The following is an 18,471-nucleotide window of genomic DNA, read 5'->3' as shown; positions in this document are numbered from 1 at the left end:
TCACGACTGTCACCGGCGCAGGGGCATAAAAAGACAGATTAAGCCATGGTGCTTTGAACAGTTATTTGATGATTGTATTAACACAGTGCATAACGTGAACATGGTTGTATGTGCAGTGGCGTATATTTGGAAATAAATGTGACTGCAGATCGATGTAAGAAAACAGAAAAAGCAAAAGGTGTGGAGATAAAACAGCAGTGTGGGAAAGAGTCAGTAATCGTCTTTGTGGCCAGCAGTCAGCACTGCAGCCTCCTCTATCTTCATCAGTGACACAGCTCTCTAGTTTTCATTCCTCTGAAGTGCCCTTCCAGCTAAAATAGTTGTTGCACACTGCTCCACACCGCACTGGGTGATAAAGAGTCTGAGACTGATACAGCCTCTCATTTTATCTGATCGCCCCAACCCGTACAGTACTGCCATACTTTACCAATTTTACCCTCCAATGCACATGTACAAGAAGAAGTTGCTCAGTGTTCAGCATTTATTAAAAAGACTTTTTGTTTGACCTGTTATTTCTCAGGTTTTGGACCTACCACGACGAGCGCTTCCTCTACATGCTAATGGACTACGTCCCAGGCGGCGAGCTGTTCAGCTACCTACGCAGCCGCGGGCGCTTCAGCAACAACACCGGCCTCTTCTACACCTCTGAGATTGTATGCGCCATCGAGTACCTGCACTCCAAAGAAATCGTCTACCGCGACCTGAAGCCTGAGAACATCCTGCTGGACAGTGAAGGACACATCCGCCTGACCGACTTCGGCTTCGCTAAGAAGCTCTCTGACAGGTGAGTGATATCAGAACCCATTCTGATGACCACAACTGCAGAGTGATTTGGAAGTTAACATGACAGAGGATATGCAATGTAGGAGATACAGATCTGTTCATAAATCATTTACCAGCAAGGACTTTAAGAAGTGATTTTAAAGATGATTTTTTTCAGTTTGAGTTCAGACCGGTCAGTCCCAGTCTGAGAGGCCTGATTGAACAGAAGTGCTCAGCTGGACTTTAAATCCTTACTTGTTTGTGTTCTGGATCTGGAGGGGTCATTTGTAAGCCATTTGTTTATTAAAACTTATAATAACAAAAAGTAACAACAACTTGCTTGTTCGTGGAAACAGGGTGATGATCTGATTTGAACTGAAACAATTAGTCAGTTGATTATGTGCTCTCGCCCTTTCATTACAAATGGTGTCAGAAGTGGGATAGCTTGCCTTGAGGTCACCCTGGGATGGGAGAAGTACGGTTGGCCGATGTGTGTGAGGAGTGGTGTGTGCGCGCTTCCCAAAGGGGAAGGCAGTGTAACAGTGTACTGTCACTACGGTTGAGTATGCGCTGTGACTGCCGTACCAAACCAACAATCCTGGCTCTAAGGCATTGCGGTCCAGTTGCATGTTTGGTTTCCTGTAGACCCGGGTTCGAATCCGGGTAGGTTGACTGCTCTCGCCCTTCGCTGCAGATTTCAGATTCAAATTTGGAAACAGGCTCTTTGCGTTTTATACCTACTAAAAAGACATTTGAAGATGTCATCTGGGCACTAGGAACTTGTGATGAGCATTTTCATTATTTTCTAAACAACTCATGAATTAAATGATAAAGAGATTGATTGATGATAAGATAATAAAATGATTACTCTTTGCAGTCATAAGTCAGAGTCAGACTGGGTGGAAAGGTCTTTTCCGACAATAAGTGACACTCCGCCTGCGTACCCGCTTGGATCCACGAGCTGTCATTGCACTCCACATGTGAAAACACAGGCTGAAAAGTGCTCCGGCAGGCGTTCTATGCGTGGAAACAGCTTCTGTACACTACTGTACCCCTGCCAGTAACTTTAACCGTATGTAGGGTTACCTATCCAGGCTTGTGCTGGTGCTCTGCCATGGGAAAGCTCTCCTGTTTGTCCCGATAGCTGTTATGGTATATAAACAATTATTTATTTCAGGGAACTAAGCCAAGTCATGTTCAAGACTTCAAGACTTAACTCTCTGCGCTGGCGTGTTGCTCCACCTGTCAGATGTCCCACGCCTCCCTACCTGCCCACTTGCCTCTCTCTGAAAAATAAATCACCAGTCATTCGCTCCCCGTCTGAAAATACCATAAACCTTAAAAGTACTTAATGTAATGGTGAACCTAACCGGTAAGATGTTCAGACTTTGTTGGTACTATCTAAATGTTCATTACCACATCTTCTGCCTGAGCCTTTAGTTAAGAGCTTTTCATACAAGGCATACATAATATTCTTCTGTCTGTTAAAGAAATTAGCTTTTATCATTCAGACAGAGGCACATTACATAAATGTGCTTTTATATTCTGTTCAGACGACAGGACATTGTTTAGTAGATAAAGAATCTATCTGCCAGAATAAAGCCTGACAGTGCACATGCATAGAAAACCATTAAACAGGCACTCTCGTTTGCTCACAAGCTTTATGTAAAACATGCACTACTTTTAACTTCCTGTCCTTCACTGTGAGAGGATTTGAGAATTGGCTCAATTGGCTCATTCACATTCATTAAACTGATTTTCTTTGTGCAGAGACATTCTAATGAAGTCATACATGTATTACATGGAAGAAGAAGACGGAAAAAGATGTGCATTTAATCCACATTATCATGCATAACCATCTGTTAATATGACAACATTCAGTTGAAACTAGTCACAGGTGTGACCTCATCAGACTGCTGCTGGGTTACAGGTGATATAACAAGACCAGAAATTTTCAAATGTTTGTAAAAAAGAAAAGAAAAGTGGATACTTGTACATAAAAAAGAGTTTTTGTTGTGTTGTGGGACAGTTCTCTGTGTGGCTGCTGCTGAATGACACTACTCTCACCTCGTGATGTTTAATGCTTGATTGATAGTCAGCTTAAAGTGAATGACAAAGTAGCAGTCTGAGCTCATGCTGTACATTCCCTCACAGGCTGTGTTAGCAAGCTACTCTTAGATTTAGTTTGTGTGTGCACAGTGTGGATTTCCGGATTAAACTTGGAATTGAACTGGGAAGAAACTCTAAGACCTGCAGTAGTCTGGATTTCATCCTGTTCCAGAGCCAAGTACTACCACTTGTATCAGTTTCAGTTTAGGAGAGTAAGACTTTCTCCCTTCTTTAAAAGCTGGAACATGTCAAGAGTTAAAAAAATAAAATAAAATAGTAGAACATTTTACATCTGATGAGAGGAACTAGCTAACTAACTAGGTAGTATGGTCGATATCAATATTGTGATATTAATAAAAAAAAATCTGATTTGTATATTCACTACCAACAGAACTAAGCAAAAAATTCCTTTCTTATGATGGAATTGGGAGTCTGGCAGCAGTTGATCTGATGTGTGGAGGTGTGAAAAGTAAGGGTCTACATTTCTCAGCTGTTTCTCAGGCTCTGACTGAAAGTGTGTGAATTTATTTGTATTGAGTCATTGCGTCAGGACTGCAAAGACACACAAAGACAGAGTTGTTGGAGAAAGGGAGTTTGTTGCAACCTGGAGCAGGGTTTGCATGAGGACATTCAGAACAAGTAGAAACACTCGGACTTAAAACGTGATCACAGCATCTCTTCTTTGGTTGCCTGTACACTTTATTATAGATTTTAAGATTGTTTTTCTCATCTTTAATGCACGTAGCAGGAAGATAGCCAGGAGCCGGCTATCTTTCTGACCAACTAAGCCCCTATGATCCAGAGTGCAGCCTGAGATTGGAGATTAGAGTAGGTCTTTATTGATGATTCCAGTCCTTTGCATTCAGGGCCCCTCACTTCTGGAACGACCTGCCTGACATGGGAATATTTCATGTGCATGTTGTCCAATCAACAATCCAAAAGCCAAAGATATTCTATTGAGCCTAGCCTAGAACCAGTAGAAACACTCTGACTTAAAACGTGATCACAGGGCACTTTTTATGGACTAGCTTCTTTCAAACACACTGAACCCTCAAGCTCTTGCTGTTTGCTGGATGGGTTAGCTGCATTTTATTTTCTCTCTGTATTTAATTAGTTTGGCTCATTACCTCATGACATGATAAACTTTTTAAATAGCAGATGTAGACATTTAACCACTGTGGGCAAATACAGTGTAGAGCAATGGGGGGAAGCCAAAAGCTGCTCATGTCCTGTGTGTGTTCACTGTCCTTGAAAAGCTCATATTTTCTTCTGGGAATTTGAGGAAATCCTCCCAACACAAGAAGTTCCACTGAAGGACAAACTTCCCCCGACTTTAGTCTGAATTAGATATACAGTGAGCGAGGCCTCCCGGCGACCTCAGCAGAATTGAAACGGTGCACTGTAGAGGAGAAGAGACAGCTTTATATCTGCACTGCAGCCTTACTATTTCTCCCAAGCATTTTACCAAGCTCTGCTTTGACCCCCGCTGACATGTAAACATAATGGGGTAAGATTACATTTTCCCCTGGACTTGGAGAGCAAAACAGATGGCGAGTAGATATCTCTCTGATGTGCAAGTGACTCACTTATATAAATGGAGGGCATCAGAATTGCCTGGGATAGGAAGACAACCGCTTCATTGCCACTAGCTCTCTTGTACTTTCCATGTTCAGGATGTGATGGAGCGTCGTCACAGCCTGGTCCTCCCCATGCTGCCACAGTGTCCCCTGCTGGCAGACATTATCATCAGCATGTTTAAACCTGAAGCCCTGCATGAGGACACATGACATGAGGAGCAACAACACGTGTCTGCGTTCCACCATTGCCACTGTTCCCCACGCTTTATTCATCTGACATCAGCAACCTCCTCATCCTGCACCAGGACCAACATCATTTCTATACAAATTACCGTTGTCATGGCAACTGGCCGAAAGAGGTCATTACCCAGGTGATATCTATGACAGGCTATGAAAGGCTGGTGCCGGGCCAAGTGCTCTTCATCAGAGGACAAGTGGCTTTCACAGAGAACACTGTGCATGTTTGTTACGCAGTGTCAATCCGCTGCTCTGTCAGCCAGGAGGATGGAGAGCCAGAGGCAAATAATCTGCTTTAGACTTCCTGTTGTTGTTCACGCTCGCCAGGCATCCTTTACTTACTGTCTAATACTTGGATTAGGACTGGCCCTCATTACACTTTCATCCTGCGGCCGTTCAGCCAGTACTGACGGGCATAAACAGATCTATTACCCCTTGTCCACACAGAGGTCCTATATCCCTCATAGTACTATAAAAGAACACACAGTTGGGTCAGGTGACACAGGTAGATCACATTCCCCAAGGGTGTTGTCTTCCTTGTGACCTGGAGTCTGTTTGTACATACAGTGTGTAGTGTACAGATGTATACAGAGTGAGCAGAGGCTATCACTTATCACCTGTCAAACACACTGACAACTGACAATGTGGAAGCTGCTTTTATTTTTCATAGGCAGAAGGGGGGTCCTAAACATTACATATTAATGTGAGCAACATGCTTTTACAGTGGTGATGCTCTCTAAAAATTGTCCATCTTACCAAGTCTTTTGAAGTGTATGTGTTCCTGGCAGTTTATTGTACTTGCAGGTTTAACTTGCTTGTTTTTAGTTAAGTTAGATTTAAAAATCATTACAAGATAATCAGAGAGCATGCATGTGTGTAGTAAAGTATTGTCAGTCCAGCAAGCACTAAACATGTTTGCACAACCAAATTTCAATCTCTTTTAATTCTATTGATTCATTTTTCAGTATGGTGACTTATTTTTATTTGCTTGACTATGATTGCTGGTGACAGGTTAAAAAGACTCAATCCTGAAGCTTAATGACAATAGAAGGTATGTACTGCCTGAGTCAGTACAGCCTGTCCCAGTTTGGACTGCTTCAGAATGCTGCAGCGACACAACTCACAAGATCCAATATAACCTTCATCATAGCATCTCTTCTTTGGTTGCCTGTACACTTTATTATAGATTTTAAGATTGTTTTTCTCATCTTTAAGGCACGTAGCAGGATGGTTCCTGGCTATCTTTCTGACCAACTAAGCCCCTATGATCCAGAGTGCAGCCTGAGATTGGAGATTAGAGTAGGTCTTTATTGATGATTCCAGTCCTTTGCATTCAGGGCCCCTCACTTCTGGAACGACCTGCCTGACATGGGAATATTTCATGTGCATGTTGTCCAATCAACAATCCAAAAGCCAAAGATATTCTATCGACAGCGATTAAAATAGAGAATCAAGCTAATTCTCACATTGGAGAAACTGCACCCAGGCAATGTTTGCTTTGTGTTTGATAAGTAACTTTAATGATTTATTGATTATCAAAATACATAGTCCTCAACCAATGGATTCATCATCTTATATTTAAGCACAACCTTTAACATGTGGCTCATAGATAGTAGATAAAACCTCATGGAAATAGAGCATATTCTCTCCAAATGTGAGTAAAGGACCTTTAAGCATTGCTGTGTTGTAAACATGTTTGGCCCCTTCTGTCCCTCTCTCTCTGATCAGGACCTGGACTCTGTGTGGCACTCCCGAGTACCTGGCTCCTGAAGTCATCCAAAGCAAAGGTCACGGCCGGGCAGTAGACTGGTGGGCTCTGGGCATCCTCATCTTTGAAATGCTGGCTGGGTAAGTGCTGCAGTGAACAGGATATACCACACTCAACCCATTTAAAACATCGGGGGGGGGGGGGGGGGGCACTCTCCATCTCCAGAGCAAGTGAGGGAAAGTAGCTGTTAAAGAGCATCTAGATTTTAGCCATTTCACAAAAACAAGACACAGTTTATCTACAATGTTGTTGTTGTGTGGATGGTAACAGGGTGAGATCTGCTGCTGTGTGCAACACATCTGAGAAGTTAGCCCTGTCTGACAGATCACAGAAACTCTGCAGAAAGAATTTCTCAACACACACACACACACAAAAACATTCCTCTATGAAGCCCAGACAGTGAAAGCTTTGAGCATCTCTCCACGTGACTGGAATAAACATGATGATCATCTCTGAAAACAACTTGATAGACGCACAGGGGATGGACACATTAACAGGAACACCTGTACACTAGTGATGCAATCCAACATAACAGCCCTGCAAGACAAAGTGAGTGCTGAGAGCAGGGAACTGGAGGAGCCTGTGTACATGGAACAGAGGAATTATCCAATTAATCATACTGCTGTTATTGTCTCAGTGTGGGAAATCTATTCATTGTGTTTATTGGATACTGCAGAGCTGTGACAAATGAATCTGTAAATGGGAACCATTGTTGGAGATGAAAAACAATGACGTTGATCCATTTTAGCACTCTGGTTTATTCTAATGTTTCCCATCGCTCATGATTAATAATTATTGGCAGTGTGGGAGAACAGGCTTCAAGGCTAAGATTGACTTTGTTTCAAGGACACACCATGTGATATTCTGTGACCCAGCATTTCACTCATTGATGTCAGTCAATGAAGAGTTTCAGTTTGTCAGTACTTTGTTTATAAGGTAATGACTAAATACCTTCAGAACCATGCTCAACATGCTCAGGTGGTAGAGCGGGTTGGCCATTAATCGGAAGGTTGGCGGTTCAATCCCGGCTCCCCCAGGCTGCATTTCGAAGTGTTCTTGGGCAAGATACTGAACCCCGAATTGCCCCTGGCGGCTGTTCTGCCAGTGTACGAATGTGTGTGAATATTAGTTTCTGTTTGAGCACTTAGGCTTAGTGTATAAATGTGTGTGAATGGTGAATGCAGATGTAGTGTAAAAGCGCTTTGAGTGGTCAAAAAGACTAGAAAGGCGCTATACAAGTACGGAGCATTTACATTTACATTAGAACTAATGCTATTCCCATCAGCCTCAGCTGGACTTTGTGTTTAGTGCTAATTAACAAATGTTAGTATGCTAACACTTTAAGTGAGCATGGTAAAAATTATACCTGTGAAATATCAGTATGTTTAAACAGTATTTTTGTCCACTTCTTGGAAGCGGATAAAACTGTAAAAACAATATCAAGGTTTCTCGTGTAGACTTTAATTACACAGTGGCTATTTTACAAGCACGAACCAGGGAAAGCAACATTGGACAGTGAACACATCAATGCAGATGTCATTCAGTACCACGTTGGTTTTGATTGTTTCAACAGGCTACGTCTTTATCAAGCCTCCTGCACATGTGGTGCACCTGCTGCTGTGAAAACAAAAAAAAATCCAGAAGAGGAGTTCTGTGTCTTTTAAGTGACTTTATAAAACACCCTGCTGATGGAGAAAGTCAGCAGTGCGGACACATACAAGTAGAGAGAGACAGGAAGAGGCGGGGCACGCTGGTGTGTTTGCAGTAAGAGACCAGAGATGTGTAAGTATGGGGGGAAAAAAGAACTGATGTGAAAAGCAAGGTGAGCAGATTCAAGTAGTGAGTAAACACTAGAACACTAAAATAAGGTGCAAAGGTTAGAATGAAGTAGAATTAAAATGGTGAAATGAGAAATAAGTGAATAGAAATAGTACACAACTATATACAATATGTTTAATAAGAGTGTTTTAAATGATAGTGCAAACAGAAAGACTTGGTTATAGTGGTGATGAGGGTAGTGCAAAAATAGGCTGAAAGACAGAATTATTTGAGGGTCATCACTAAAGCTGTGGTAGGAAAAGCCATGTGAGTGAATAACTGAGCTGAGTGACCTGGTGTAAAGAGAAAAGAAGGGAGTCCACTCTCCAGCCAAGATAGCACACCAGTTACACTTTAAATAGAAATAAATAAAACAGCAGACAGGGAAGACCGCAAAACACACAAGGAATGGACTAAACCCAGCTCAGATAAGGCAGTTGCATTGCTCAGTTACACTGACTTTTAACATGGCTTTACATTGTTCCAAGGGGACTAGATCATTCAATTGTGCTCTGCAGATTATTCCAAGCCCAGGGAGCAAAATAGGAGAAGGCTTTTTCCCCCTGCTCAGTGCAAACCCATGGAACCTAGTAAGCCACCTGGTGGAATGTAGTTGAAGCTGGAGGTCTGTGTCAGGAGATTTTACCCAGCATGACCTTGTAAACAAAAATATAGAAATGAAGTTGTCTGCGTAGACGTAGTGATTGCCAGTCTACCAAAACATGAAGAGTACAATGAGTACGGGAGCCAGAGTTCTAAATTTTAGAGCACTGTGGTACACAGAATGTACAGTGGGTACGGAAAGTATTCAGACCCCTTTAAATTTTTCACTCTTTGTTTCATTGCAGCCATTTTCCAAAAATCAAAAAAGTTCATTTTATTTCTCAGTAATGTACACTCAGCACCCCATCTTGACAGAAAAAAACAGAAATGTAGAAATTTTTGCAAATTTATTAAAAAAGAAAAACTGAAATATCACATGGTCATAAGTATTCAGACCCTTTGCCGTGACACTCATATTTAACTCAGGTGCTGTCTATTTCTTCTGATCATCCTTGAGATGGTTCTACACCTTCATTTGAGTCCAGCTGTGTTTGATTATACTGATTGGACTTGATTAGGAAAGCCACACACCTGTCTATATAAGACCTTACAGCTCACAGTGCATGTCAGAGCAAATGAGAATCATGAGGTCAAAGGAACTGCCTGAAGAGCTCAGAGACAGAATTGTGGCAAGGCACAGATCTGGCCAAGGTTACAAAAAAATTTCTGCTGCACTTAAGGTTCCTAAGAGCACAGTGGCCTCCATAATCTTCAAATGGAAGACGTTTGGGACGACCAGAACCCTTCCTAGAGCTGGCCGTCCGGCCAAACTGAGCTATCGGGGGAGAAGAGCCTTGGTGAGAGAGGTAAAGAAGAACCCAAAGGTCACTGTGGCTGAGCTCCAGAGATGCAGTCGGGAGATGGGAGAAAGTTGTAGTAAGTCAACCATCACTGCAGCAATCCACCAGTCGGGGCTTTATGGCAGAGTGGCCCGACGGAAGCCTCTCCTCAGTGCAAGACACATGAAAGCCCGCATGGAGTTTGCTAAAAAACACCTGAAGGACTCCAAGATGGTGATAAATAAGATCCTCTGGTCTGATGAGACCAAGATAGAACTTTTTGGCCTTAATTCTAAGCAGTATGTGTGGAGAAAACCAGGCACTGCTCATCACCTGTCCAATACAGTCTCAACAGTGAAGCATGGTGGTGGCAGCATCATGCTGTGGGGGTGTTTTTCAGCTGCAGGGACAGGACGACTGGTTGCAATCGAGGGAAAGATGAATGCGGCCAAGTACAGGGATATCCTGGACGAAAACCTTTTCCAGAGTGCTCTGGACCTCAGACAGGGCCGAAGGTTTACCTTCCAACAAGACAATGACCCTAAGCACACCGCTAAAATAACGAAGGAGTGGCTTCACAACAACTCCGTGGCTGTTCTTGAATGGCCCAGCCAGAGCCCTGACTTAAACCCAATTGAGCATCTCTGGAGAGACCTGAAAATGGCTGTCCACCAACGTTTACCATCCAACCTGACAGAACTGGAGAGGATCTGCAAGGAGGAATGGCAGAGGATACCCAAATCCAGATGTGAAAAACTTGTTGCATCTTTCCCAAAACGACTCATTGCTGTATTAGATCAAAAGGGTGCTTCTACTAAATACTGAGCAAAGGGTCTGAATACTTATGACCATGTGATATTTCAGTTTTTCTTTTTTAATAAATTTGCAAACATTTCTACATTTGTTTTTTTTCTGTCAAGATGGGGTGCTGAGTGTACATTACTGAGAAATAAAATGAACTTTTTTGATTTTTGGAAAATGGCTGCAATGAAACAAAGAGTGAAAAATTTAAAGGGGTCTGAATACTTTCCGTACCCACTGTATATCAGTTTTCATCTTGACTTCAGCTGACTACAGAAATATGTTCAGGGAGGGATTATTGATATTGTCTGACAATTTTTAAATAGTAATCTGATTTAGATTTTCTGGTCTCCTGAAAATGGAGCACCTTTCTCCAAGCCTACTGAAAGGTCACCTGCGAGTGAGCCCAGCCTACCCTCCCCCCTACATCAGTTCTATTTATATCCCGGTAAAACAAACTAACAAAAACTTTTGTGGAAGGAATGTGACCTTCTCCCAGCATTCATCAGGGCATGCTTTGAAACGCTGCAGTCCTAGCAGAGACTGGACACACTGCTGCCCTCAGCACATCACCAGACGTGTCCAGGGAGGGGCACTACTGTACCTCTCCAGACAAAGAGCTCTCTTCATCTTGCAGTATTGTGTAGCTGTTCGTCAGAGGTCCTGATCCAAGAATGGAGTGGCTGCTTCTGAAAAGTTAGCTGTGGTAGAGCTTTCTCCTCTGGGGTCAGGACCCCCAAGGGAGGAAGCCAAGAGCTGAAGAAACAGAATTGGTCTTCCCTTCATAAGATGTCTATGAAGATTCTCAGTCATCCAGGTCATAGTTATCCAACGAAGGTTAAAATCAAGGGCAACTGGACTTGGTTGAAGATACTGGAAGACGTTTCGTCCCTCATCCAAAGGACTTCTTCAGTTCTGACTGACTGGCAGGGAAACTCAGCTATTTAACCTCAGTGGGGTCGTTGGCCCGGGTCATCGATACCGCTGGTTCGTTAGTGTTCCTTGTTGCTGTGACGACAGTCGTTACAGTCGTTAAGACTACCTGTGGCCAAGACTGAACGACCATCGTTGGTATCTTCACCTGAGGCCAATAGGTTACGTTTGTTGAGTTTCCTGGGAAGTGATGAAAGGACAGCATTGTAAGTGGGGGATAAGTGGTGGCGTAGACCCCCTCCCCTGTTCAATGACGGCTTCTCAACCCTGGTGTAGATGGCTTCCTTGACACCTCTTTCAAACCATCCATCTTCTCTGTCTAAAATGTGCACCTGCTGGTCCTCAAACGAGTGTCCTCTGTCCTTCAGATGTAAGTAGACTGCAGAGTCTTGACCTGAGGAGTTGGCCCTTCTGTGTTGAGCCATGCGTTTGTGTAGTGGTTGTTGAGTCTCCCCAATATACAGGTCTGTGCATTCCTCACTGCATTGGACCGCATACACTAGATTGCTTTTCTTGTGTTTGGGTGTGCGGTCTTTGGGGTGTACCAGCATCTGTCTTAGTGTGTTCTTGGGTTTAAAAAACACAGGGATGTTGTGTTTGTTGAAAATTCTCCTGAGTTTCTCTGATACTCCAGACACATATGGAATCACAATGTTGTTGCGTTTGACCTTCTTTTCCTCCTCCCCTGTAGTTTTGTTCTTCTTGGATCTTGTGGCTGTTTTCACAAAGGTCCATTTAGGGTATCCACAGGCTGTAAGTGCCCCCTTCAGGTGGTTCTGTTCCTTCTCTCTGGCTTGGGCGCTTGTTGGTATGTTTTCTGCTCTGTGGTGCAGTGTTCTCATGACCCCTAGCTTGTGCTCCAGTGGGTGGTGGGAATCGAACAGTAGGTATTGGTCTGTGTGTGTGGGTTTTCTGTAAACACCAATCTGCAGGCTCCTGTCCTCTTCAATGTGTACAGCGCAGTCCAGGAAGGCCAAACTGTCCTTCACACAGGAAATCAATCATGGTAAATAATAACAGCAGAAAAACAAATTTCAGCAACTGTGTTTATTAACCTGCATGGCTAAAATGAATATACAACGTACAAGGTAAATTTATATATTATATTAAAACAGGGTTGTAAGATGAAATGCAGTTTGTAGTTCTCTTTATGCTACATAGTGAACGATTTATACAAAAATTATTTAAAAAATATATATATACAGAATAAATAAATTTAAAATCACACCATACATACTTTGTATTTTTTTTTTTAAATAGTCCCACTTTTTTTAGCTTCACATCATCAAACAAAAAGCAGCATAAATCGCAAAATAACCTAGTTACGTTAACTGTGTAATATATCCCATGGTTTTTGCAACCGCTACTAATGTTAACTGTCTGAAAACCTGCAGGGTTCACAACCTGTCTAACGTTAAATCAGTCTAATGTTAAGTGGTATTTTTGTGTATGTAATATGTAAGTAATATAAGTGTAAGCGACGTATAATATCGCCACAATCTCAGTAAGACGAAGATCAGACTCTGAACCTCTTCGATTTTAAGTGACGTTAAAGGCTTTATTTTTTAAGTTGTAACTTGCCCAGCCGAGTTGCATTTAACGTAGCTGGCCAGTTAATCACTTCACTCACGTTAACTTATTCCACAATACTATTCTTTAAACGACATACTGCGCTTTTATGCCTCTTGTTATTTTTTACGTATGTGTAGTTGTCATTGCGACTTTTAATATTGCTTTGTTTAAATACCTTTACTATCCACATAATAACAAATTCATCATTCTGATTCCAGCCCCTGTACGGTTTGTGTGTAATGTACAGTATATGCCATATATGTATAGACATTTGTTAATATACACAAACCTTTGAATATATACAGTTTTGCTCAAAACTTTGCATACCCTTGAAGAATTGGTAATATATATACCATGTGTAAAGAAAACATGAGTGAGCAGGCAAAACACATCTTTTATCTCTTATGGGATTCCCATTGAACTGTAGGTCATAACAGAATGGCATAATCATAAAACAAAACTTTTCAATTTTATTTATATAGCGCCAAATCACAACAACAGTTATCTCTGAGCGCTTTTCATAAAAGAGCAGGTCTAGACCGTACTCTGTGATGATATTTACAGAAACCCAACAGTTCCCACCATGAACAAGCACTAGGCGACAGGCAAGGAAAAACTTCCTTTTAAGAGGCAGAAACCTCGAGCAGAACCATGGCTCAAGGTGGCGGCCATCTGCCTCGACCGGTTGGGGGTGAAGGAGAGAGAGAGAGAGGGCGAGAGAGAGAGAGAGGGCAAGAGAGGAACAGAGAGAAAGAGAGAGAGGGATTGAAGGAGAGAGAGAGGGGAGGGAGGCAGCCTACACAATATACACACAGAGGTACAGACAGTAAAGGTGATGTTGCTGTAGACTAAATGAAAAATGGTACAGATAAATACAGTAATGTTTATGATAATAATCGTAATGTTAATGATTATAATTACAATAGGACTAGTAACAATAGTTTTAGCAGAGGGTGTCGAGCAGGAACACGGGGGCAGCGGGCGACTCGCAACCACAGATCCAGACCACAAGACTACCGGAAAGGGGAGAAGTCGAGTTAGTAACATGCATTAATGGGATGAGGTTGCATAGAGAGGGAGAGAAAGTAGAGGAGAGAGGAGCTCAGCGCATCATGGGAAGTCCCCCGGCAGTCTAGGCCTATAGCAGCATAACTAAGGGATGGTTCAGGACTTACCTGAGCCAGCCCTAACTATAAGCTTTATCAAAGAGGAAAGTCTTAAGCCTACACTTAAATGTGGAGATGGTGTCTGCCTCCTGAACCCAAACTGGAACCTGGTTCCACAGGAGAGGAGCTTGATAGCTGAACGCTCTGGCTCCCATTTTACTTGTGGAGACTCTAGGAACCACAAGTAACCCTGCATTCTGGGAGTGCAGTGCTCTGGTGGGGTAGTAAGGTACAATGAGCTCTTTAAGATAAGATGGTGCCTGACCATTAAGAGCTTTTTAAGTGAGAAGAATGATTTTAAATTCTATTCTGGATTTTACTGGAAGCCAATGCAGAGAAGCTAAGACAGAAGAAATGTGATCTCTTTTCCTGGTTCCTGTCAGAACACGTGCTGCAGCATTCTGGATCAGCTGAAGAGTGTTAATGGACTTTTTCGAGCAACCTGATAATAAGGAATTGCAGTAATCCAGCCTAGAAGTAACAAATGCATGGACTAGTTTTTCTGCATCATTTTTAGACAGGAAGTTCCTGATTTTGCAATATTACGTAGGTGAAAAAAAAGGCAGTCCTTGAAATTTTCTTAATGTGAGACTTAAACGACGATGTCCTGATCAAAGATAACCTCACGGTGGTGCTGGAGGCACATCAAGGGAAAGGGAATAACTTGAGTTTTATCTGAGTTTAACATTAGAAAATTACAGGTCATCCAAGTTTTAACATCCTGAAGGCACATCTGAAGTTTAGCTAACTGATGAGTTTCATCTGGCTTGATCGATAGATATATAAAGAGTATCATCTGCATAACAATGAAAGTTTATGGAGTATTTCCTGATAATATTGCCTAAAGGAAGCATATATAAAGTGAAGAGGATTGGTCCGAGCACAGATCCTTCTGGAACTCCATGACTAACTTTGGCACGCATGGAGGATTCATCGTTAACATGAACAAACTGAAATCGATCTGATAAATAGTACTTAAAGAGGTGGTATTATACTCATTTTCAGGTTCAAAATCTTAATTAGGGGTTGTCCCAGAATAGGTTTACATGGTTTAATTGTCAAAAAACACCATATTTTTCTCATACTGCACATTGCTGCAGCTCCTCTTTTCACCCTATGTGTTGTACGCTCCACTCTTGAGCTACAGAGTGATGTATCAAAAGTCAAAATCTTTGTTTGGAGTTGCACATGCTCAGTTCCCAGGTAAGGACTACTAGCCAATCAGAAGCAGAGAAGGGGGGATCGTAAGAAACAAGGTAATGTGATCCAAATCAAAGCCGCTTCAGACTGCGACCATAACCTAGCAGATGGTATAAGTTACTCTCAAGTCCACAACCACACAACATCATTGTTCCACATCTTACCATCAGGACTAAACGTTGAACTGTTGCCGGTGTTCTGACGATCTATGCTGCCTTGCCGAAAAATGCTACCATAGCGTAAAATCAATAGACTCGACTCTACTCGGCCCTGCTCCGTTTTCCATTGCAGATAGTACCCACAGATAGTACGTAGCTTGTCATCATAGCGACGCCACACACATCTGCCATGACGTAATGTTCAGTGCAATACACACACCAGCGATCCACTAAGCTTTCTCTTTTTTAAGTTAAAACATTTCAAGCCACTTGCGGAGCTCCTCAACTCCGACAATATTCCAGCACATTTTTGTTCAGCCATCACTGTCAATATTCGAAATCTACACAGCTGATTTGTCACCTCAAAACTTCTCAGAAGTGGATTTAGTGATGAAATTCCATACGAAAACTGTAAAATATAAAACTTTCTGTTGCTGGCCTCTGTCTGGCGCACGCAATGATGATGCAGTGAATAGTGATTATTCTCTCTGACCAGTCAGCAGTCTTAGTTTTAGTATCCCTCAGCTCGCTTGGAACCTTGACGGAGGTGATGTGATACGAAAAAAAGTACCTGGAAGCAGGTACAGGTACAACATTTCTACAATGGAAAACCAAACAAAGGCGAGTCCAGCCAAAGGGCCTCCGCTCAGACTAGCTTGGTTTGAGGGCGTGCCTGACCGCCTAGCCGCTTGGCAAGCTTTATGACGCGTTTTCATTGTGATGTCACAAGTTAAGGAAGTGAAGTTTTCAAGCGGTTCAGAGCAGTGCCCTCTGTGGGAAATGGGAACTCCCTTTGGGCTGGACTTTGGGCTTTTTCACTTTGCAAACCTGTTACATGCACAAAAAAGATATATAACTCAATAAAGGAGAGGGGAAAAGCCAAAAAGCATAATACCACCTCTTTAAACCAGCTTAGAGCGCGGTTCCTGTAATGCCAATGAAATATTCCAGTCTCTGTAATAGGATATATGATGGTCATTGGTGTCAAAAGCAGCACTAAGATCTAATAAAACCAGTACAGAGACAAGTCCTTTGTCTGATGCAATAAGGAGGTCGTTAGTAATTTTCACCAGTGCTGTCTCTGTGCTATGATGAGCTCTAAATCCTGACTGAAAATCCTCAAATAAACTATTGCTCTGTAGAAAGTCACACAGCTGTTTGGCGACTGCTTTCTCCAGGATCTTAGATATAGGTCTATAGTTGGCTAAAACATCTGGATCAAGTTTGGGCTTTTTCAGAAGAGGTTTAATTACAGCTACTTTAAAGTACTGTGGTACATAGCCTGTTGATAAAGATAGATTGATCATATCTAGTATAGAAGTGCTGACTAAGGGTAAAACTTCTTTAAGCAGCCTAGTCGGGACTCTCTGTCAGCCAAGCTGCAGTGCTGAAAAGAAACCTGGGGTTGTTGCTATTTTCCTCTATTAATGACAATACGCTGCTCTGCCATTACGGAGGGCCTTCCTATAAGTTTTAAGACTATCTCGCCAAATTAAACGAGTATTATCCAGTTTGGTGGAACGCCAATTCCTCTCAAGTTTCCGCAATATTTGCTTTAATTTGCGAGTTTCAGTATTATACCATGGATCTAACTGTCTTTGTGTTATTATTTTCTTTTTTAGAGGGGCAACAGAGTCGAGTGTCATTCAGCACTATCAACAAGATGATCAACTTGGGAGGGACTGAAATTAGCATAGGAGTCCTCCGTTACTTTGTGACTTGATAATGAATTTAGAGCTGATGGAATCCTTAAATTTAGCTACAGCACTATCTGACAGACATCTTGTATAGAAATTTTTGCCCAATGGCGTGTAGTTCAGCAATACAAACTCAGAAGTTATCAAACAGTGGTCAGATAAAGAGGGATTCTGTGGGAACACTATTAAATGTTCAATTTCAATACCATATACCAGAACAAGGTCGAGGGTGTAGTTAAAACAGTGAGTCATCTTCATGAACACTCTGAGAGAAGCCAATGGAATCTAACAGAGAGATAAACGCTGTACTGAAGTCGTCATTCTCAACGTCCACATGAATATTAAAATCCCCTACAATAATAACTGTCCGTTTTAAGGACTAAAGTTGACAAAAACTCTGCAAATTCAGATAAGAATTCAGAGTACAGACCAGGTGCTTGGTATAACAAAAAGAACTGGTTGCAGTGATTTCCAACTTGGGTGTGAAAGACTAAGAACAAGGCTTTCAAATGAATTATAATTTCATTTAGGTTTAGAGCTGATTAGTAGGCTAGAGTCGAAGATAGCTGCAACTCCACGACATGCGGCTATACATGTCATCACTGGTCAGATTTGGCAGGGGTCCAGAGAAAACTACGGTGTCCGACATTGTCTTTGCATATGTACACACCGACTCAACATTAATCTTAGGAGGTGACAGGTGACAAAACATGGCAACAAAGAATGAACCGACCCCTGTTCAAAAGTCTAAATACCCTTAATACTGTGTATTGCCACCTTTAGCATCAATGACAGCGTGCAGTCTTTTGTAATAGTTGTCTATGAGGCCCCGAATTCTTGTAGGTGGTATAGCTGCCCATTCATCTTGGCAAAATGCCTCCAGTTCATGCAAAGTCTTTGGTCGTCTTGCATGAACCGCACGTTTGAGATCTCCCCAGAGTGCCTCGATGACATTAAGGTCAGGAGACTGTGGTGGCCACTCCAGAACCTTCACCTTTTTCTGCTGTAACCACTGGACGGTCAACTTGGCCTTGTGCTTAGGGTCATTATCATGCTGGAAAGTCCAAGAGCGTCCCATAATAATGCAAATTGTCTACCAGTATTTTCTGATAACATGCTGCATTCATCTTACCCTCAATTTACACAAGATTCCCTGTGCCTTAAGAGCTCACACCCCCCCAAAACATCAGTGAGCCACCACCATGCTTCACAGTGGGGATGGTATTCTGTTCACTATAGGCCTTGTTGACCCCTCTCCAAACATAGCGCTTATGGTTGTGACCATAAAGCT

General features: G+C 42.3%; 1 protein-coding gene across 1 annotated transcript in view; it reads left to right on the top strand.

Annotated features, from left to right (window-relative positions):
* Window positions 1–520: 520 nt before the first annotated feature.
* prkx (protein kinase X-linked) overlaps window positions 521–18,471 on the top strand; it is a gene marked incomplete at its 5' end in the record, with an annotated part of 55,787 nt that continues 37,836 nt past the window's right edge. Inside the window, 2 exon segments of the mRNA XM_038722640.1 lie at window positions 521–784; window positions 6,414–6,533. Coding sequence (XP_038578568.1) covers window positions 521–784; window positions 6,414–6,533 — 384 coding nt within the window.

This window comes from Micropterus salmoides, unplaced genomic scaffold (genome assembly GCF_014851395.1).
Source record: "Micropterus salmoides isolate LMB-PRFRI ecotype aquatic unplaced genomic scaffold, ASM1485139v1 Ms_hic_scaffold_1, whole genome shotgun sequence".
NCBI lineage: Eukaryota > Metazoa > Chordata > Actinopteri > Centrarchiformes > Centrarchidae > Micropterus > Micropterus salmoides.
The sequence above is the reverse complement of the archived record's forward strand: the minus strand, read 5'-3'. Positions and strand labels throughout refer to the sequence as shown.